General features: G+C 42.5%; 2 protein-coding genes across 8 annotated transcripts in view; both read left to right on the top strand.

Annotated features, from left to right (window-relative positions):
* The window catches only part of LOC112255707 (LIM domain-binding protein 2), an 82872-nt gene extending 76033 nt beyond the window's left edge, over positions 1–6839 (top strand). For all 6 annotated transcript variants that reach the window (XM_042325625.1, XM_042325624.1, XM_042325623.1 and 3 more), the window contains one exon: positions 4300–6839. In XM_042325625.1, coding sequence (XP_042181559.1) covers positions 4300–4530 — 231 coding nt within the window. In that variant the 3' untranslated portion in view covers positions 4531–6839. The remainder of the gene's footprint in view (positions 1–4299) is intronic.
* Positions 6840–8823: 1984 nt separating this feature from the next.
* The window catches only part of LOC112256349 (transmembrane anterior posterior transformation protein 1 homolog), a 45083-nt gene continuing 31369 nt past the window's right edge, over positions 8824–22537 (top strand). The window contains exons 1-2 of one of the 2 annotated variants that reach the window (XM_042325619.1): positions 8824–9145; positions 11806–11936. In XM_042325619.1, the coding sequence (XP_042181553.1) occupies positions 8953–9145; positions 11806–11936 (324 nt within the window). In that variant the 5' untranslated portion in view covers positions 8824–8952. The remainder of the gene's footprint in view (positions 9146–11805; positions 11937–22537) is intronic. The other variant, XM_024429527.2, reaches the window with a different exon arrangement.

The following is a 22537-nucleotide window of genomic DNA, read 5'->3' as shown; positions in this document are numbered from 1 at the left end:
AACGACTCATGGTGTAATCATAACAACATACAGTAACTCAAGTCCTTCTGCTCACCCGAACTAGAATTCCTTACAATCAAATGCTGGCCATTTTACCTACCAAGACAATTCTCGTCAGTTATAGTCACAGCTGTGTACATTCCCCTTCAAGCAGACACCAAGACGGCCCTCAAGGAACTTCACTAGACTCTATGTAAATTGGAAATCCTATATCCTGAGGATACATTTATTGTAGCTGGGGAATTTAAAAAAAAGCAAATTTGAGAACAAAGCTACCTAAATTCTATCAGCATATTGATTTCACTATGCGCAGGGGTAATACTCTCGACCACCACTACTTCCGTGATGCAAACAAAGAACTCCCCCGCCCTCCTTCGGCAAATCCGACCATGACGCCATCTTGCTTCTACCGTCTCGGGATATGTTCCATCGACCTATACGCTGTCACGGTGAGTGAGTTTTAAAAAAACGCATTGGAGATGTTGTACCCACTGTGACTAAAACCGACATTAACCAGAAACCGTGGATGGATGGAGGCATTCATGCAAAACTGAAAGCACGAACCACCGCATTAAACCATGGAAAGAGGTCTGGAAATATGTCTGAATATAATAGTTATAGTTATTATAGTTATTCTCTCCGCAAGGCAATCAAACAAGCAAAATGCCGGTACAGGGGCAGTCGTAATTCAAAGGCTCAGACACGAGACATATGTGGCAGGTTTTACAGGAAATCACAGACTACAAAAAGAAAACCAGCCACGTCACGCTTCCAGACTCTTTGCCCGCTTTGAGGATAATACAGTGCCACCGTCACAGCTCGCTAACAAGGACATGAGCAGACCAGCTGGCTGGTGTGTTTACGGACATATTCAATCACTCCCTATACCAGTCTGTTGTCCCCACATGCTTCAAGATGGCCACCATTGTTCCTGTACCCAAGAGCACTCACTTCTGTCATCATGAAGTGCTTTGAGAGACTAGTCAAGGATCATATCACCTTACCGGCCACCCTAGACCCACTTCAGTTTGCATACTGCCCCAGCAGCTCCACTGATGACACAATCGCCATCACACTGCACACTTCCCCATCCCCATCTGGACAAAAAGAATACCTATGTAAGAATGCTGTTCATTGACTACAGCTCAGCATTCAACACCATAGTACCCTCCAAGCTCATCATCAAGCTGGAGGCCCTGGGTCTCAGCCCCGTCATGTGCAATTGTGTCCTGGACTTTCTGACAGGCCGTCCCCAGGCAGTGAATGTAGGAAACAACATCTCCACTTCGCTGACCCTCAACACTGGGGCCCAACAAGGGTGCGTGGCCATGCACGCCTCAAACACAATCATCAAAGTTTGCAGATGACACAACAGTCGTGGGCTTGATTACAAACAATGGCAAGACAGCCTACAGGGAGGAGGTGAGGGCAGTCGGAGTGTGGTGTCAGGAAAACAACCTCTCACTCAACGTCAACAAAACAAAGAAGATGATCGTGGACTTCAGGAAACAGCAGAGAGAGCACCCCCTATCCACATTGAAGGGACAGCAGTGGAGAAGGTGGAAAGTGTTAAGTTCCTCGGCGTACACATCACAGACCAACTGAAATGGTCCACCCACACAGACAGTGTGGTGAAGGCGCAACAAAACCCTGACAAACTTTTACAGATGCACAATCGAGAGCATCCTGTCGGGCTGCATCACAGCCTGGTATGGCAACTCCTCAACCGCAAGGCTCTCCAGAGGGTGGTGCACAACGCATCACCGGGGGCAAACTATCTGCCCTCCATGACACCTACAGCACCCGATGTCACAGGAAGGCCAAACAGATCACCAAGAACAACAACCACCCGAGCCACTGCCTGTTCACACCGCTACCATCCAGAAGGCGAGGCCAGTACAGGTGCATCAAAGCTGGGACCGAGAGATTGAAAAACAGCTTCTATCTCAAGGCCATCACACTGCTCAACATCAATCACTAACTCAGAGAGTCTGCTGCCTACATTGAGACCCAATAATTGTCCACTTTAATAAATGGATCACTAGTCACTTTAAACAATGCCACTTTAAATAATGCCACTTTAATAACGTTAACATATCTTACATTACTCATATCACATGTACAGTTGAAGTCGGAAGTTTACATACACTTAGGTTGGAGTCATTAAAACTTGTTTTTCAACCACTCAACCACTCCACAAATTTCTTGTAAAAAAACTATAGTTTTGGCAAGTCAGTTAGGACATCTACTAGTCGGTTGTGCATGACACAATTTTTCCAACAATTGTTTACAGACAGATTATTTAACTTATAATTCACTGTATCACAATTCCAGTGGGTCAGAAGTTTACATACACAAAGTTGACTGTGCCTTTAAACAGCTTGGAAAATTCCAGAAAATTATGTTATGGCTTTAGAAGCTTCTGATAGGCTAATTGACATAATTTGAGTCAATTGGAGGTGTTACCTCAGAAAGACAATTGTAGACCTCCACAAGTCCAGTTCATTCTTGGGACCAATTTCCAAATGCCTGAAGGTACCACATTCATCTCTACTAACAATAGTATGCAAGTATAAACACCATGGGACCATGCAGCTGTCATACCACTCAGGAAGGAGACGTGTTCTGTCTCCTAGAGATGAACGTACTTTGGTGCGAAAAGTGAAAATCAATCCCAGAACACCAGCAAAGGACCTTGTGAAGATGCTGGAGGAAACAGGCACAAAAGTATCGATATCCACAGTAAAACGAGTCCTATATCGACATAACCTGAAAGGCCGGTCAGCAAGGAAGAAGCCACTGCTCCAAAACCGCCATTGAAAAGCCAGACTACGTTTTGCAACTGCACATGGGGACAAAGATTGTACTTTTTGGAGAAATGTACTCTGGTCTGCTGAAACAAAATAGAACTGTTTGTCCATAATGACCATCGTTATGTTTGGAGGAAAACGGGGGATGCTTGCCGAAGAACACCATCCCATCCGTGAAGCACGGGGGTGACAGCATCATGTTGTAGGGGTGCTTTGCTGCAGGAGGGACTGGTGCGCTTCACAAAATAGATGGCATCATGTGGATGGAAAATTACGTGGATATATTGAAGCAACATCTCAAGACATCAGTCAGGAAGTTAAAGCTTGGTCGCAAATGGGTCTTCCAAATGGACCATGACCCCAAGCATACTTCCAAAGTTGTGGCAATATGGCTTAACAAAGTCAAGGTATTGGAGTGGCCATCACAAAGCCCTGTCCTCAATCCTACAGAAAATTTGTGGGCAGAACTGAAAAAGCGTGTGCGAGCAAGGAGGCCCACAAACTTGATTCAGTTACACAAGCTCTGTCAGGAGGAATGTGCCAAAATTCACAAAACGTATTGTAGGAAGGTTGTGGAAGGCTACCCGAAATGTTTGACCCAAGTTAAACCATTTCAAGGCAATGCTACCAAATACTAATTGAGTTTATGTAAACTTCTGACCGACTGGGAATGTGATGAAAGAAATAAAAGCTGAAATAAATCATTCTCTCTACTATTATTCTGACATTTCACATTCTTAAAATAAAGTGGTGATCCTAACTGTCTTAAATAAAGTGGTGATCCTAAAAGTGGTGATCCTAACTCTTTTTACAAGGATTAAATGTCAGCAATTGGGAAAAACTGATTTCAAATGTATTTGGCTAAGGTGTATGTAAACTTCCGTATTTCTGTATTTCATACCATCTTTTGCACCTTACCAATGCCGCTCGGCCATCGCTCATCCATATACTTAGATGTACATATTCTCATTCACCCCTTTAGATTTGTGTGTATTATACAGTTGTTGGGGAATTGTTGGATTACTTGTTAGATATTACTGCACTGTCAGAACTAGTAGCACAAGTATTTCGCTACACTCGCATTCAAATCTGCTAACCATGTGTATGTGACCAATACAATTTGATTTGATTTAGAGTTCCAGACATTTGTAGAATCTATGCCAAGGTGCATTGAAGCTGTTCTGGCTCATGGTGGCCCAAAGCCTTATTAAGACACTTTATGTTGGTGTTTCCTTTATTTTGGCAGTTACCTGTACATTTCATGTAGTTATCGACATGATTTGTGACAAAGATTTAGAGTTAGTATAACATGCAGATCACACCATAAAATGTACATGATCAATATAGTATAATCAATATATAATAAATTCTATGTATCACATATCATCTCTCAGAATTCAATACGTCTCACACATGCAACAATGTGTATCTTAAAATGTCTGACCTTTAACCTGACATTAACCTTTGACCTCTCTCATTTGTCTTCCAGGACGTAATGGTGGTGGGCGAGCCCACCCTGATGGGTGGGGAGTTCGGGGACGAGGACGAGCGTCTAATCACGCGTCTGGAGAACACGCAGTACGATGCCACCAACGGATTGGACGACGAGGATGACTTCAACGGCTCGCCCGCGCTCGGCAATAACAGCCCATGGGGCAGCAAGCCGCCCAACAGCCAGGACAGCAAGGCCGAGAGCACAGCGCCGCAGTCGTCACAGTAAAACACACAGAGACCAAGGATACCAAGAGCACAGTCAGTGCCCCAACTCTCATATGTACAATTGGGTGACATTTAACTCCAATGGTTAAATGTCACTATTTTGGACAGTTTCTAATGACACCATGTTGCCCTCACAGTAAAACACAGAGGGAAAATATCTATTTAAAAAACTGTACCTATTTGGCCCACTAGGGCAGCGCCCTCCAAAACCTCAAATCGTACTGAATTTAACCCCGTTGGAAAATGTTTCCACGTCATGGTCAACGGTGTCACTATCACTCATCATGGTCAATCATCTCCACCAAATACCAGAACAATTCTTCTCCGACTTCACTGTAACATCCTGAAGAGAGACTGAGACAGAGAACTGACTGACATTGCACAGCAATATCCATACAATAAAGACCACTTTTCCATCTAAATGCATACAGGTTGTATGCATTGCAATGATGACATAAAACAATACTGGGTTTTCTTTTTTCCCATTTTTCCTAGAATTGCTTTGTTTGGATTTGGTGGGAATTCCCAGTGTTAGGGAAGTTGGGATTGCTCTGGGAATGACACAAGGCCAGTGTCTTCATCTGAATTCTCCTTCATGGACACCTTCTCAGTCCTTGAGCTTTAACTGTGATGGGATTCTGTGGGTGTTGCCCTTTTGACCTTTGACCTGCAGGTTGCGACCCCTCTGGGACAGTTGACAGTAGAAGTCAAAACAAAACATCTAAAACAAAATGTCTCTTTTAAGAGCATCAGCCTCAATGAGAACGAACCGGCGAGGTTTTACTCAGCCACCAAACTGCATCCACCACGGCCGAGACGTCGTCGTCTTGAGCATTTGCATCTTTATTGGAAATTAATTTGGCTGTTGGTTTGTTTACGTTGTTGTTGTTGTTGTTTTTTCCGATTTCCAATTAAAAGGAAAGTGACTCTGTTTCACCACTATGGACAACTTGAAGTGGGATACTCGTGTTCCAGGATTTCCTTTCCAGAATTACAGCAGTCGTCGCCGATTGTTATTTCACCGCAAACCTGTTCGATCGTGTTTGTAGTCTATTGGTGTTCTTTTGCTTCTCCCCAAAATACTTTGCAATCAGATTTGTACGTTGCCAATCAGTATGTAAACTTTGCTGACATACACCAATGCATTACTGTTTTTTTTTTCTTATTTTGGAATTTGTCTTTGTTCTTTCCCTTTAATGACTGACCTATTCCAAACTGATATTAAAGTTCTAATGCAGTTGTTTTCATCTCAATATCAAATAATTTCTGGGTAACAATTAAGTACCTCATGGTGATTGTTTTAAATTAAAATGTCAAAAGAAACAAAATTAGCCTCTTAGCAAAAAGCAATTCCGCAAGCAAGAATTTTTAACAGCTTTTACACTAAAAGGGCAACATCATAATATTGTCAATTTCACAGTATTATTCCAACCTCATAGTGTGAAAATATATATACATCACAGGCACATCACATTTTTGACTGCAATGGGCCTTTAAATCTTTTTCCTGCATGATTTTACTTTTTTTGTTTGATATATGTACCTTTTTGAGTTGGTCAGCCATTTTTTGGTGAGAGAGGGTTCATCCATTTGGGAACACTGTTACAAGGTTTGTAGCTCTGCAAATAGAGGTGTGACACAACTTTATTCATTTAAGATTAGCCACCATTTTGAAACCATTTTGTACATGGCAGCTGTCTCGCACTATCTTTTTTTATTTGCATTAGTTTCACATTTCTATGGGGCCTTTCGGATTCTGTTGTCTTGTCCGGCAGATTTTTGCAGCTATAAGAAGCTCATTGATCATTTTGACATGTTTATATCCGGTCAATTAATTAGTGCACAGATCAGATATTAAACTATAATGTTTAAGAAATGTTTAAAATGGTTAACATTTGAAAATGTCCTCAATTTATTCATTGTAGAGATTAAAAAATACATTCATTATTAGCCGCAAATCCAGAAAAAATAACAGCATACTCAAGGCCCTACAGAATTGCAGTTTTAAAACCCCTGTTTTTGTGTTACCAGTTGTTCTTTAATTGACTATTCTTCCTTAAATTCCTCTCATGTTGGATTTTGTTTTAAAATGGCAAGAAGACAACTGCGGATGTCTTTATTATAAGATCTTTTGTGTATTTATTTGTGCATTTGTAAGGAAGCTAACACATTTCTGATGTTGTTTGAACCTGGTATTATTAGAACTCTGCACAATTTGTACATTATATCGCAGAGATGTTTTGTGTCATATCTGATGTCTGGTATATATGCTTTGCCATTATGTGTGCCAATAAACTGTGCTTACAGATTGGTCCGATTGGGTTATTGCAGACATTGTGTATGGATTACTGTGCATTAACTGCCCTTGCATGTCTGTTTCTCAATCTGTTTTCCTATACCTTTATTCTAGTCTGTCTGTCCTCTTGTCTAGCAATAGATAGCCAATTTGAAATGATGTTACTACAGCATAACTGTGCTGTGTGCTTATGTATTCCCAATATGACAAATTGGCTAATGTCAGCCACCACTTCTTAGTTTCTTGATCAATATGAAGCGTTATTTAGGGTCAGGGGGTCAACAGGTTCATCAATAGACCAATTGCGCGTTTAAGATGTATAGATCCAATTGTTTCTCTTTGAACAGGATTTTAAGTCAGCAATGAATCATTCAGGCATCAGGCTACTAAAGGCAGGGAAGCAGCAGCAGGATATCAAGTGTGAAATATTTGAATGGATCTTTGACATCATCTTGCAGTATTGAAAGGACATCTGAATATCCAATTAGATGAATTACATCCAAATATTTGATGTATTATTCACATTATTATTATTCACATTGATGGGATATTGGGATGGAATTAATTGACATTTGATTGAAATGATCACCTTATTTCTTTGCAAAAGTCTATGATTATGTGATAAGTCTTTTGGCTAAGGCAAGACATTTAATTGATGTCAGATGAAATATAAATCCCATACCTTGTGTACATACATATCTGTTGTGGATTGTTGTGTCAACAATCGGTGTTGATAATGTTTGTTTCATCAACATTGATACACCCTTCAAATTAGTGGATTTGGCTATTTCAGCCACACCCATTGATGACAAGTGTATAAAATTGAGCACACAGCCATGCAATCTCCATAGACAAACATTAGCAGCAGAATGGCCTTACTGAAGAGCTCAGTGACTTTCAACGTGGCACCGTCATAGGATGCCACCTTTCCAAGAAGTCAAATTTCTGCCCTGCTAGAGTTGCCCCGGGCAACTGTAAGTGCTGTTATTGTGAAGTGAAAATGTCTAGGGGCAACAACGGCTCAGCCGCAAAGTGGTAGGCCACACAAGCTGACAGAACGAGACCGCCAAGTGCTGAAGTGCGTAGCGCGTAAAAATCGTCTGTCCTCGTTTGCAACACTCACTACCAACTTCTGCCTCTGCAAGCAACGTTCGTCGGGAGCTTCATGAAATGGGTTTTCATGGCCGAGCAGCTGCACACAAGCAATGCCAAGTGTCGGCTGGAGTGTTGTAAAGCTCGCTGCCATTGGACTCTGGAGCAGTGGAAAGGCGTTCTCTGGAGTGATGAATCACGCACACCATCTGGCAGGACGACTCTGGTTTTGGCAGATGCCAGGAGAACGCTACCTGCCTGAATACATAGTGCCAACTGGAAAGTTTGGTGGAGGAGGAATAATGATCTGGGGCAGTTTTTCATGGTTCCGGCTAAGCCCCTTAGATCCAGTGAAGGGAAATCTTAACGCTATAGCATACAATCACATTCTAGATGATTCTGTGCTTCAAACGTTGTGACAACCGTTTGGGGAAGGCCCTTTCCTGTTTCAGCATGACAATGACCCTGTGCACAAAGCAAGGTCCATGGAGAAATGGTTTATCGAGATCGGTGTTAAAGAACTTGACTGGCCTGCATAGAGCACTGACCTTAACTCCATTGAACACCTTTGGGGTGAATTGGAACGCCAACTATGAGCCGGGCCTATTCGCCCAACATCACTAATGCTCTTGTGGCTGAACGGAAGTCCCTGCATCAATGTTCCAACATCTAGTGGATAGCCTTCCCAGAAGAGTGGAGGCTCTTATGAGCAGTGTATGTAGTGTATGTTTATTTTAGGTATCAACTCCTTGGCGACAATATGATGACAGTTGTGTTGGTCCCATAGAGAAGGATAGAGACCTCTAGTGGCCAAAGGGCTATTATTGCATTGGCAGCGCCATTGAGGGCTTCCACCATTTTAAAGTAGTAAAGTAGTCAACTCGCTGATTTGGTGGGGATCAATATGGGTTGTAGCCTCAATGGCGCTGCCCATGCTGTCACAAACGCTTTAAAGGCACATGTATAAAGTTGAGTCTTCTATCTATCTCTATGGTTGGTCCATGAACGTTGCTATCAACGCGGCTCCAAATTGAAGATGGCGGACTTGTTGGGGACTGTGCCGTCAGCTGAAAAAGAAACCGAAAATAAGGACAAGAAGAAGGAGAAACGGCCATGGGATGATATACCAAGGTCGGGGGAAATCGGTAAAACTACAGATCTGGCGGAAACATTGGGCTTTTACGATATAAATGCTGTCCGACGGGAGCAACGTGAACGTGATAACTCAGGTGGGTGTCCCTGGCTCGCGCGCAGGTTTAAACGGTGTCTTTAAGGATAATTTTATCTGATAAACCAACCTCTCTATATGTCTAAAAATAATGCCTTTTAGGCTGACGATCGCATGAAAATCATTGTAAAACACATGTCATAGAAGCTCAACAATTGTTCTATTATTTAGCTATCTTTGGGCTGGCCCACAGTCATTGGGGCTGTCCCGACTGAACGCACAACCAACCAAAGCATGTCATTGGATTTTCGAGCTGTCAGTTTTAATGTCATTGGATTTGCGAGCTGTCAGTTTTAACCGTGTTGTCATGGGAGTTGTTTGTAAAAATAATAATAATAATAATAATAATAATAATAATAATAAATTCTCACCTTTTGTATTAGTAGTATGCGATAATATATTTTACATGTGTCTAATTCCTTCCACGTTTTAATTCCCGGTCATTTGCGGACACGTGATGTCACGAACTGCACCTAGCCAAGGCAAGAGACGTCTAGCCTACTTGGAGGGGGCAACAGTAGCATTAGTTAGCTACGCTATTTGCTTAACACTGTTAATGTTAATGCTAACGTTACCTGTCATGCCAATGTGTGTCAAAGAAGAGTGCGATGATGACTTTTCCTAACAATCAAAATAGACAGTTATTTATGTTGGGAATTGTGAGAACCTGTCAAACATATTTTTATATATATATATATATATATATATAACAAAATTTTGATTTCCAACCGACTAGAAAATATTTCAAGACAGTACGTTGATTTCGGGGTAAAGTCCTCAGCACCTTTGAACAGTTTCGAATTATTGATAAATTATGCTGTTATTTAAAAGTGCAGCATATCAGTAGGTTGTGTACTTTACTTCATAACTTCCTAAGTGGAATGGTAATTCATGATACTGCCACTGTAGCTCAGTTTTCCTCATACCGAAAGCCTTAGCAAGTATGTTAGATAAGCATTAAGGCTAAAGTGGCATTTTAATTCAGTTGGCTCTGTTCTTATATGAATACTGATTTGGCTACATTATGCTTATTTTTTTAGAACATATTTTGTTTTTTGTGTCGAGCTTCCCACAGTTGACACACAGTACCAGTCAATTTTGGACACACCTACTCATTCCAGGATGAATCTTTATTTTTTACTATTTTCTGCATTGTAGAATAATAGTGAAGATATCAAAACTATGAAATAACATATGAAAGCATATAGTAAGCAAAAAAGTGTTAAACAAATCAAAATCAGCTTTGCACACTCTTGGCATTCTCTCAACCAGCTTCTTGAGGTAGTAACCTGGAATGCATTCAATAAACATGTGTGCCTTGTTAAAGTTAATTTGTGGAATGTATTTCCTTCTTAATGCATTTGAGCCAATCAGTTGTGTTGCGACAAGGTAAGGGTGGTATACAAAAGATAGCCCAATTTAGTAAAAGACCGACCAAGTCCATATTATGGCAAGAACAGCCAAAATAAGCAAAGAGAAAAGACAGTCCATCATTACTTTAAGACATGAAGGTCAGTCAATCCGAACTTTGAAAGTTTCTTTTAAGCACAGTCGCAAAAACCATCAAGCGCTATGATGAAACTGTCTCTCATGAGGACCGCTACAGGAAAGGAAGACCCAGAGTTACCTCTGCTGCAGAGGATAAGTTCATTCGAGTTACCAGTCTCAGAAATAAATGCTTCACAGAGTTCAAGTAACAGAGACATCTCAACATCAACTGTTAAGACGAGACTGCGTGAATCAAATAAACCACTACTAAAGGACACGAATAAGAAGAGACTTGCATGGGCCAAGAAACACGAGCAATGGACAATAGACCAGTGGGAATCTGTCCTTTGGTCTGAAGTCCAAATTTGAGATATTTGGTTCCAACCTCCACGTTTTTGTCAGACACAGAGTATGTGATTGGATGATCTCCGCATGTGTGGTTTCCACCATGAAGCACGGAGGAGGAGGTGTGATAGTGTGGGGGTCCTTTTCTGGTGACACTGATTTATTTAGAATTCAAGGCGGACTTAACCAGCATGGCTACCACAACATTCTGCAGCGATACGCCATGCCATCTGGTTTTTTCATAGTGGGACTATCATTTGTTTTTCAACAGGACAATGACCCAAAACACACCTCCAGGCTGTGTAAGGGCTATTTGACCAAGAAGGAGAGTGATGGAGTGCCGCATCAGGTGACCTGGCCTCCACAATCACCCGACCTCAACCCAATTGAGATGAGTTGGACTGCAGAGTGAAGGAAAAGCAGCCAACAAGTGCTCAGCATATGTGGGAACTCCTTCAAGACTGTTGGAATAGCATTCCAGGTGAAGCTGGTTGAGGAAGGCCAAGAGTGCAAAGCTGTCATCAAGGCAAAGGGTGGCTACTTTTGAAGAATCTAAAATATATTTAGGTTACTACATGATTCCACATGTGTTATTTCATAGTGTTGATGTCTTCACTATTATGCGACAATGTAGAAAATTGTACAAATAAAGAAAAACCCTTGAATGAGTAGGTGTGTCCAAACTTTTGACTGGTACTGTGTATTTTGGCCATTATGTTGATAACCATGCGTACACACAGCTGTCTTACCAAAATACAGTAATGTAAACTGGAGCGACAATAGCCCTGTTGTAACACAGCGCTAAGTGTTGTCATAATGTTATTCCAGATCCGTCGCTGGCTCGCTTCATGTGTGCTGAGCTGACCCGGGGCTACTTCCTGGAGCACAACGAAGCAAAATACACCGAGCGCAGAGAGCGAGTGTACACATGCATGCGCATTCCCAGAGAACTGGAAAAGGTAGGTACAGTACAGTCTAGAGGTCAACCGATTAATCAGAATGGCCGATTAATTAGGGCCGTTTTCATAACAATCGGAAATCTGTATTTTTGGACACCGATTTTACCTATTTTTATTTTTTTTACAACTTTTATTTACTCTTTATTTAACTAGGCAAGTCAGTTAAGGACATGTTCTTATTTTCAATGACGGCCTAGGAACGGTGGGTTAACTGCCTTGTTCAGGGGCAGAACGCCAGATTTTCAAGCTTGTCAGCTCGGGGGTTCCAATCTTGCAACCTTACAGTTATCTAGTCCTTGTGTACTCCACAAGGAGACTGACTGCCTGTTTCGCGAATGCAGTAAGCCAAGGTAAGTTGCTAGCAAGTATTAAACTTATCTTATAAAAAAACAATCAATCAATTTTTTATTTTATTTTTATTTATTTTACCTTTATTTAACCAGGTAGGCAAGTTGAGAACAAGTTCTCATTTACAATTGCGACCTGGCCAAGATAAAGCAAAGCAGTTCGACAGATACAACGACACAGAGTTACACATGGAGTAAAACAAACATACAGTCAATAACACAGTATAAACAAGTCTATACACAATGTGAGCAAATGAGGTGAGAAGGGAGGTAAAGGCAAAAAAAGGCCATGGTGGCAAAGTAAATACAATATAGCAAGTAAAACACTGGAATGGTAGTTTTGCAATGGAAGAATGTGCAAAGTAGAAATAAAAATAATGGGGTGCAAAGGAGCAAAATAAATAAATTAATTAAAATTAAATACAGTTGGGAAAGAGGTAGTTGTTTGGGCTAAATTATAGGTGGGCTATGTACAGGTGCAGTAATCTGTGAGCTGCTCTGACAGTTGGTGCTTAAAGCTAGTGAGGGAGATAAGTGTTTCCAGTTTCAGAGATTTTTGTAGTTCGTTCCAGTCATTGGCAGCAGAGAACTGGAAGGAGAGGCGGCCAAAGAAAGAATTGGTTTTGGGGGTGACTAGAGAGATATACCTGCTGGAGCGTGTGCTACAGGTGGGAGATGCTATGGTGACCAGCCGAGCTGAGATAAGGGGGACTTTACCTAGCAGGGTCTTGTAGATGACATGGAGCCAGTGGGTTTGGCGACGAGTATGAAGCGAGGGCCAGCCAACGAGAGCATACAGGTCGCAATGGTGGGTAGTATATGGGGCTTTGGTGACAAAACAGATTGCACTGTGATAGACTGCATCCAATTTGTTGAGTAGGGTATTGGAGGCTATTTTGTAAATGACATCGCCAAAGTCGAGGATTGGTAGGATGGTCAGTTTTACAAGGGTATGTTTGGCAGCATGAGTGAAGGATGCTTTGTTGTGAAATAGGAAGCCAATTCTAGATTTAACTTTGGATTGGAGATGTTTGATATGGGTCTGGAAGGAGAGTTTACAGTCTAACCAGACACCTAAATATTTGTAGTTGTCCACGTATTCTAAGTCAGAGCCGTCCAGAGTAGTGATGTTGGACAGGCGGGTAGGAGCAGGTAGCGATCGGTTGAAGAGCATGCATTTAGTTTTACTTGTATTTAAGAGCAATTGGAGGCCACGGAAGGAGAGTTGTATGGCATTGAAGCTTGCCTGGAGGGTTGTTAACACAGTGTCCAAAGAAGGGCCGGAAGTATACAGAATGGTGTTGTCTGCGTAGAGGTGGATCAGAGACTCACCAGCAGCAAGATCAACCTCATTGATGTATACAGAGAAGAGAGTCGGTCCAAGAATTGAACCCTGTGGCACCCCCATAGAGACTGCCAGAGGTCCGGACAGCAGACCCTCCGATTTGACACACTGAACTCTATCAGAGAAGTAGTTGGTGAACCAGGCGAGGCAATCATTTGAGAAACCAAGGCTGTCGAGTCTGCCGATGAGGATGTGGTGATTGACAGAGTCGAAAGCCTTGGCCAGATCAATGAATACGGCTGCACAGTAATGTTTCTTATCGATGGCGGTTAAGATATCGTTTAGGACCTTGAGCGTGGCTGAGGTGCACCCATGACCAGCTCTGAAACCAGATTGCATAGCAGAGAAGGTATGGTGAGATTCGAAATGGTTGGTAATCTGTTTGTTGACTTGGCTTTCGAAGACCTTAGAAAGGCACGGTAGGATAGATATAGGTCTGTAGCAGTTTGGGTCAAGAGTGTCCCCCTTTGAAGAGGGGGATGACCGCAGCTGCTTTCCAATCTTTGGGAATCTCAGACGACACGAAAGAGAGGTTGAACAGGCTAGTAATAGGGGTGGCAACAATTTCGGCAGATAATTTTAGAAAGAAAGGGTCCAGATTGTCTAGCCCGGCTGATTTGTAGGGGTCCAGATTTTGCAGCTCTTTCAGAACATCAGCTGAATGGATTTGGGAGAAGGAGAAATGGGGAAGGCTTGGGTGAGTTGCTGTTGGGGTGCAGTGCTGTTGACCGGGGTAGGAGTAGCCAGGTGGAAAGCATGGCCAGCCGTAGAAAAATGCTTATTGAAATTCTCAATTATGGTGGATTTATCAGTGGTGACAGTGTTTCCTATCTTCAGTGCAGTGGGCAGCTGGGAGGAGGTGTTCTTATTCTCCATGGACTTTACAGTGTCCCAGAACTTTTTTTAGTTAGTGTTGCAGGAAGCAAATTTCTGCTTGAAAAAGCTAGCCTTGGCTTTTCTAACTGCCTGTGTATAATGGTTTCTAGCTTCCCTGAACAGCTGCATATCACAGGGGCTGTTCGATGCTAATGCAGAACGCCATAGGATGTTTTTGTGTTGGTTAAGGGCAGTCAGGTCTGGGGAGAACCAAGGGCTATATCTGTTCCTGGTTCTAAATTTCTTGAATGGGGCATGTTTATTTAAGATGGTTAGGAAGGCATTTAAAAAAAATATCCAGGCATCCTCTACTGACGGGATGAGATCAATATCCTTCCAGGATACCCCGGCCAGGTCGATTAGAAAGGCCTGCTCGCAGAAGTGTTTCAGGGAGCGTTTTACAGTGATGCGTGGAGGTCGTTTGACCGCTGACCCATTACAGATGCAGGCAATGAGGCAGTGATCGCTGAGATCTTGGTTGAAGACAGCAGAGGTGTATTTAGAGGGGAAGTTGGTTAGGATGATATCTGAGTGTGCCCGTGTTTAAGGCATTGGGGAGGTACCTGGTAGGTTCATTGATAATTTGTGTGAGATTGAGGGCATCAAGTTTAGATTGTAGGATGGCTGGGGTGTTAAGCATGTTCCAGTTTAGGTCGCCTAGCAGCACGAACTCTGAAGATAGATGGGGGGCAATCCGTTCATATATGGTGTCCAGAGCACAGCTGGGGGCAGAGGGTGGTCTATAGCAGGCGGCAACGGTGAGAGACTTGTTTTTAGAGAGGTGGATTTTTAAAAGTAGAAGTTCAAATTGTTTGGGTACAGACCTGGATAGTAGGACAGAACTCTGCAGGCTATCTTTGCAGTAGATTGCAACACCGCCCCCTTTGGCAGTTCTATCTTGTCTGAAAATGTAGTAGTTTGGAATTAAAATGTCGGAATTTTTGGTGGTCTTCCTAAGCCAGGATTCAGACACAGCTAGAACATCCGGGTTGGCAGAGTGTGCTAAAGCAGTGAATAGAACAAACTTAGGGAGGAGGCTTCTAATGTTAACATGCATGAAACCAAGGCTATTACGGTTACAGAAGTCGTCAAAAGAGAGCGCCTGGGGAATAGGAGTGGAGCTAGGCACTGCAGGGCCTGGATTCACCTCTACATCGCCAGAGGAACATAGGAGGAGTAGAATAAGGGTACGGCTAAAAGCTATGAGAATTGGTCGTCTAGAACGTCTGGAACATAGATTAAAAGGAGGTTTCTGGGGGCGGTAAAATAGCATCAAGGTATAATGTACAGACAAAGGTATGGTAGTATGTGAATACAGTGGAGGTAAACCTAGGTATTGAGTGATGAAGAGAGAGATATTGTCTCTAGAAACATCATTGAAACCAGGAGATGTCATTGCATGTGTGGGTGGTGGAACTAATAGGTTGGATAAGGTATAGTGAGCAGGACTAGAGGCTCTACAGTGAAATAAGCCAATAAACACTAACCAGAACAGCAATGGACAAGACATATTGACATTAAGGAGAGGCATGCTTAGTCGAGTGATCAAAAGGGTCCAGTGAGTGGAGAGGTTGGTTGGGGGTCACGGCGATTTAGACAGCTAGCCAGGCCATCGGTAGCAAGCTAGCATAGGATGGAGGTCTGTTGTTAGCCACCTCTTGCGTTCCGTCAGTAGATTAGTGGGGTTCCGTGTGGTAGAGGGGATTAATCCAAATCACAGAACAACAACAAAAATAAAAACAATAGATATAGTTATAGAGGCCCAAGAAGAAAACATAATAATAATAATAATAATAATAATAATAATAATAAAAATAAATAAATTGTCCGATTGTCTATTCAGATAGCAGCCGGTAAGACAGCTAACGGTTAGCAGGCCGCAGATGGGCGTTCAGGTAACGTCGCGACGGAGGAGCCAGCCGGATCTCCTTCGGGTAGATAACGTCAGCAGTCCAGTTGTGAAGGCCCGGTGGGGCTCCGCGTAGGCAGTAAAACGGGTCCGGTAGGGTGACTGCGGCCCAGGAGTGATTGATGGAACTCAGGAGTGATTGACGGAGCTGGCTAGCTCCGGAATAATTGATGTTTGCTCCGGAATCGACGAAGGCCGATAGTCACACGGATAGCATCTAGCTAGCTGTAAGATCCGGGTATGAATGTCCAGAGAGCAGTCGAAATCCAGGGACATGGAGAGAAAAATTGGTCCGGTATGTTCCGTTCCGAGCCGCGCTGCGCCGTACAGAACTGGCGATAGATTTTCGAGCTAAAGGATAGCTGATGACCACAAACCGTGGTTAGCTGAATACTAACGATTTGCCAGTAAAGAAGCTAACTAGCTTCTGAACTAGCTTCTGATTAGCTTCTGGATTAGCTTCTGGCTAGTTTCAGGCTAGCTTCTTGGAGTTTCTGGCTAGCTTCTTGGAGGATTACAGATTTGAGGTAAATAATACTTTTTTATAAATATAAATTGGTGAGGCGGGTTGCAGGAGAGTGTTTTGAAGATGAGTTGATGGAAAATAAAAATAAAATGTATGTGAAAAAAGTTATATATATACAGGACACGACGAGGACAAAAGACGTCTGAACTGCTATGCCACCTTGGAGTAAGTGAGTAACCCCCATGGCACAATCATAATCACTAGTTAACTACACATGGTTGATGATATTACTAGATATTATCTAGCGTGTCCTGCGTTGCATATAATCTGACTGAGCATACAAGTATCTGACTGAGCGGTGGTAGGCAGAAGCAGGCGCGTAAACATTACATGTTGTCATTGTGTTCCTGGTTCGAGCCCAGGGAGGAGCGAGGAGAGGTACGGAAGCTGTACTGTTACACTGACAATACTAAAGTGCCTATAAGAACATACAATAGTCAAGAACATACATGGTATAGAGTGAAATAGTCCTATAATAACTACAACCTAAAACTTCTTACCTGGGAATATTGAAGACTCATGTTAAAAGGAACCACCAGTTTTCATATGTTCTCATGTTCTGAGCAAGGAACTTAAACATTTGCTTTCTTACATGGTACATATTGCACTTTTACTTCTCCAACACTTTGTTTTTGCATTATTTAAACCAAATTGAACATGTTTCATTATTTATTTGAGACTAAATCGATTTTATTGATGTATTATATTAGGTTAAAATAAGTGTTCATTCAATATTGTTGTAATTGTCATTATTACAAATAAATAAATAAAAATCGTCTGATTAATTGGTATCGGCTTTTTTGGTCCTCCAATAATCGGTATCGGCGTTGAAAAATCATAATCGGTCGACGTCTAGTAGAGACCCCCTTGACTTTTTTTCACACCGTTGTTTGACGCACTGTAACCATTAATGTTTACAATTGAACTTGTCTCAGCAGCATGCATATTTGATGCAAAGAGGGTATAAATGACTAATTCGGTCAATATTAATTACCAAGCCAACCAGACCAGAACCGGCGCCAGGATAAAGTGACTAAGGGGGCAGTTGAAATCTGTGAGGGGGAACAATTTTGCATCTGAATTATATTGAGTTCTGCTTATATCAATCAAATGTATTTATAAAGCCCTTCCTACATCAGCCGATGTCACAAAGTGCTATACAGAAACCCAGCCTAAAACCCCAAACGGCAAGAAATGCAGGTGTAGAAACATGGTGGCTAGGCCGGAACCTAGGAAGAAACCTAGAGAGGAACCAGGCTATGAGGGGTGGAGATTATAACAGATGTTCAGAGATAACCAGTAGGGTTAATAATCATCACAGTGGTTGTAGAGGGTGCAACAGGTCAGCACCTCAGGAGTAAATGTCAGTTGGCTTTTCATAGCCGATCATTCAGAGTATCTCTACCGCACCTGCTGTCTCTAGAGAATTGAAAACAGCAGGTCTGGGACAAGGTAGCACGTCCGGTAAACGGGTCAGGGTTCCATAGCCGCAGACAGAACAGTTGAAACTGGAGCAGCAGCACGACCAGGTGGACAGGGGACAGCAAGTCATCGGGCCAGGTAGTCCTGAGGCATGGTCGCAGGGAATCAGGTCCTGAGAGAGAGAGAGCGAGAGACTTAAATTCACACAGAAATACTCCAGATATAACAGACTGACCCTAGCCCCCGACACAAACTATTGCAGAATAAATACTGGAGGCTGAGACTGGAGGGGTCGGGAGACACTGTGGCCCCGTCTGACGAAACCCCCCAGACAGGGCCAAACAGGCAGACTATAACCCACCCACTTTGCCAAAGCTAGCCCCCCACACCACTAGAGGGATATCTTCAAGCACCAACTTATTATCCTGAGACAAGGCCGAGTACAGCCCATGAAGATCTACCCCATGGCACGAACCCAAGGGGGGCGCCAACCCAGACAGGTTGATCACATCAGTGACTCAAGCCACTCAAGTGACACACCCCTCCTAGGGACGTATGGAAGAGCACCAGTTAGCCAGTGACTCAGCCCCCGTAATAGGGTTTGAGGCAGAGAATCCCAGTGGAGAGAGTAGAACCAGCCAGGCAGAGATGGCAAGGGCGGTTCGTTGCTCTAGTGCCTTTCCGTTCACCTTCACACTGTCCTTGAAACAGTCTTGATATGTTCGTCAAAAGAGAGATCAGGGTCCATAGTAACGCCGAGGTCCTTCAGTTTTATTTGAGATGACTGTATAACCATCAAGATTAATTATCAGATTCAACAGAAGTTGTTTGTTTCTTGGTACCTAGAACTAGCATCTCTGTTTTGTCCGAGTTTAAAAGTAGAACATTTGCCGCCATTCACTTCCTTATGTCTGAAACACAGGCTTCCAGGGAGGGCAATTTTGGGGCTTCACCATGTTTCATCGAAATGTACAGCTGTGTGTCTTCTGCATAGCAGTGAAAGTTAACATTATGTTTCCGAATGACATCACTAAGAGGTCAAATATATAGTGAAAACAATAGTGGTCCTAAAACGGAGCCTTGAAGAACACCGAAATTTACAGTTGACTTGTCAAGAGGACAAACCATCTACAGAGACAAACTGATATCTTTCCGACAGAAAAGATCTAACCCAGGCCAGAACTTGTCCGTGTAGACCAATTTGGGTTTCCAATCTCTCCAAAATAATGTGGTTATCGATGGTATCAAAAGCAGCACTAAGGTCTAGGAGCACGAGGACAGATGCAGAGTCTCGGTCTGATGCCATTGAAAGGTCATTTACCACCTTCACAGGTGTAGTCTCAGTGCTATGATGGGGTCTAAACCCAGACTGAAGCGTTTTGTATACATTGTTTGTCTTCAGAAAGGCAGTGAGTTGCTGCACAACAGCTTTTTCAAAATGTTTTGAGAGGAATGGAAGATTCAGGATAGGCCGATTTTAGTTTTTTATATTTCTAGGTCAAGGGTTGGCTTTTTCAAGAGAGGCTTTATTACTGCCACTTTTAGTGCGTTTGGTACACATCCGGTGGACAGGGAGCCGTTTATTATGTTCAACATAGGCGGGCCAAGCACAGGAAGCAGCTCTTTCAGTAGTTTAGTTGGAATAGGGTCCGGTATGCAGCTTGAAGGTTTAGAGGCCATGACTATTTTCATCAATGTGTCAAGAGATATAGGATTAAAAAACTTGAGTGTCTCCCTTGATCCTAGGTCCTGGCAGTGTTGTGCAGACTCAGGACAACTGAGCTTTTATAGAAATACTCAGATTTAAAGAGGAGTCCGTAATTTGCTTTCTAATGATCACCATCTTTTCGTTCATGAATTCCATAAATGTATCACTGCTGAAGTGAAAGCCATCTTCTCTTGGGGAATGCTGCTTTTTAGTTAGTTTTGCTACAGTATAAAAAATACATTTTGGATTTTTCTCATTTTCCTCAATTAAGTTGGAAAAATAGGATGATCGAGCAGCAGTGAGGGCTCTTCGATACTGTACGGTACTGTCTTTCCGAGCTAGTCGGAAGACTTCCAGTTCGGTGTAGCACCATTTCCGTTCCAATTTTCTGGAAGCTTGCTTCAGGGCTCGGGTATTTCCTGTTTACCAAGGAGCTAGTTTCTTATGACAAATGTTTTTGTTTTGTTTTTAGGGGTGCCGATTGCGTCTAGGGTAGGTGGAGGGTGTCTGAAAGGGCATCTCGGAATCTTTGGGTTGTCCGAGAATTTATAGCACGGCTTTTGATGATCGTTGGTTGGGGTCTGAGCAAATGATTTGTTGCGATTGCAAACGTAATAAAATGGTGGTCCAAAAGTCCAGGATTATGAGGAAAAACATTAAGAGCCACAATATTTATTCCATGGGACAAAACTAGGTCCAGAGTATGACTGAGACGGTGAGTCCGGAGACATGTTAGACAAAACTCAGTGAGTCGATGATGGCTCCAAAAGCCTTTTGGAGTGGGTCTGTGGACTTTTCCAAGTGAATATTAAAATCACCAAACATTCCTCGGTGAGGAATGCTGTATACTGCCCAGGAGGCCTGTAAACATTAGCTATAAAAAGTGATTGAGTAGCTTGCATAGATTTCATGACTAGTAGCTCAAAAGACGAAAACACAGTAGTTTTTTTGTCAATTGAAACTTGCTATCGTAAATGTTAGCAACACCTCCGCCTTTGCGGGATGCGCGGGGATATGGTCACCAGTGTAACCAGGAGGAGAGGCCTCATTTAACACAGTAAATTCATCAGGCTTAAGCCATGTTTCAGTCATGCCAATCACATCAAGATTATGATCAGTGATTAGTTCATTGACTATAACTGCCTTGGAAGTGAGGGGTCTAACATTAAGTAGCCCTATTTTCTTTCAATCATGACAGGAATGGAGGAGGTCTTTATTTCAGTGAGATTGGTAAAGCGAACACTGCCATGTTTAGTTTTGCCCAACCTAGATTGAGGCACAGACACAGATCAATGGGGATAGCTGAGCTGACTACACTGACTGTGTTAGTGGCAGACTCCACTAAGCTGTCAGGCTGGCTATCTCATTGTGTAACTAAGGGAGTTGTATCACACTACCGCAATAAACAAAGTTAAAATGCAAAGACCACTGAGTGCTTTTGAATTGGTAGGTAAGGTGCGAAATATGGAGCCCATCTCCGCTGCGCTGTACCCGCACGATGGACTGCGCCCTACACACTGAAGCAATGAATATAAGCTACAAGGTATATAGGGTAATTCACCTATTACAAAAAGCCTATGTGAATGCAGGCAGATGTCTTAACAAAATAATTCACACTGAATGCAGAAAGTAATTGCCTAGTTATTCATGCAAAACAAAAGTACTGAATTACAGTTTGGCTTAGAATACTGACACAACTGCGAATGCGAACAAATGAATGTGAACAGAACAGAACAGCAGTAGGGGCTACTATAGGCCTAGAAATAAAATATCAGATCGACAAAGGCATGACACAATCTATATTTAGGCTCGTTACATTAACAGTAAACAAACGCAATAAAGGCGAAAGCAAATAACAAACCAACAAAAACTGCCTACTAGAGTGAGCTGAAGCCATGCACAGCTGTCTTGCCAAAGAAATAGGCCTATAAGCCAGCATCAAACAGAAAAATCATGCAGCTAAAGAGTTCAGCAACACGTTGCGATATGGCACAATACACTTCTGTGGATCAAGTTCAACCCAACCATGTAATCAATTAAGCAATGCCGTCCTACCATAAACACGTTTCCAATACGTGCAGTTCCATTTTACTACCACGAAAAGCAATAGGCTACCAAGGAAGCCTACTTTCTATTTCTATGGTTATCTATTTCTATGATGAAACATACCGATATCCAGCTGTACCCAGGGGCGTAATTTGGGTTCTTACATTGGAATTCTATTGAATTCTGCGTATATACCACAAACATTATCAGTTCAAATGTCAAGGTCATTGAGTGCTTTTGATCAAGAAGTGGCAGGTTGGCACAATCTCCATTGCAAAGAGCAAATTTAACCAGAACCATGCACAATACACGTCCTCAAGTTAATGACCAACTTCTTGTAGCAGGCGTTATAGAAATTGAAAACAGGTCTCATAAACAATGTCTCAAGCACAAGTGAGTAGCCAGCTAACTTTGTATTTCAG

Source organism: Oncorhynchus tshawytscha, linkage group LG08, assembly GCF_018296145.1.
Source record: "Oncorhynchus tshawytscha isolate Ot180627B linkage group LG08, Otsh_v2.0, whole genome shotgun sequence".
Lineage (NCBI taxonomy): Eukaryota > Metazoa > Chordata > Actinopteri > Salmoniformes > Salmonidae > Oncorhynchus > Oncorhynchus tshawytscha.
Note: the sequence above shows the minus strand (reverse complement) of the source record. Positions and strands in the feature narration are given on the sequence as shown.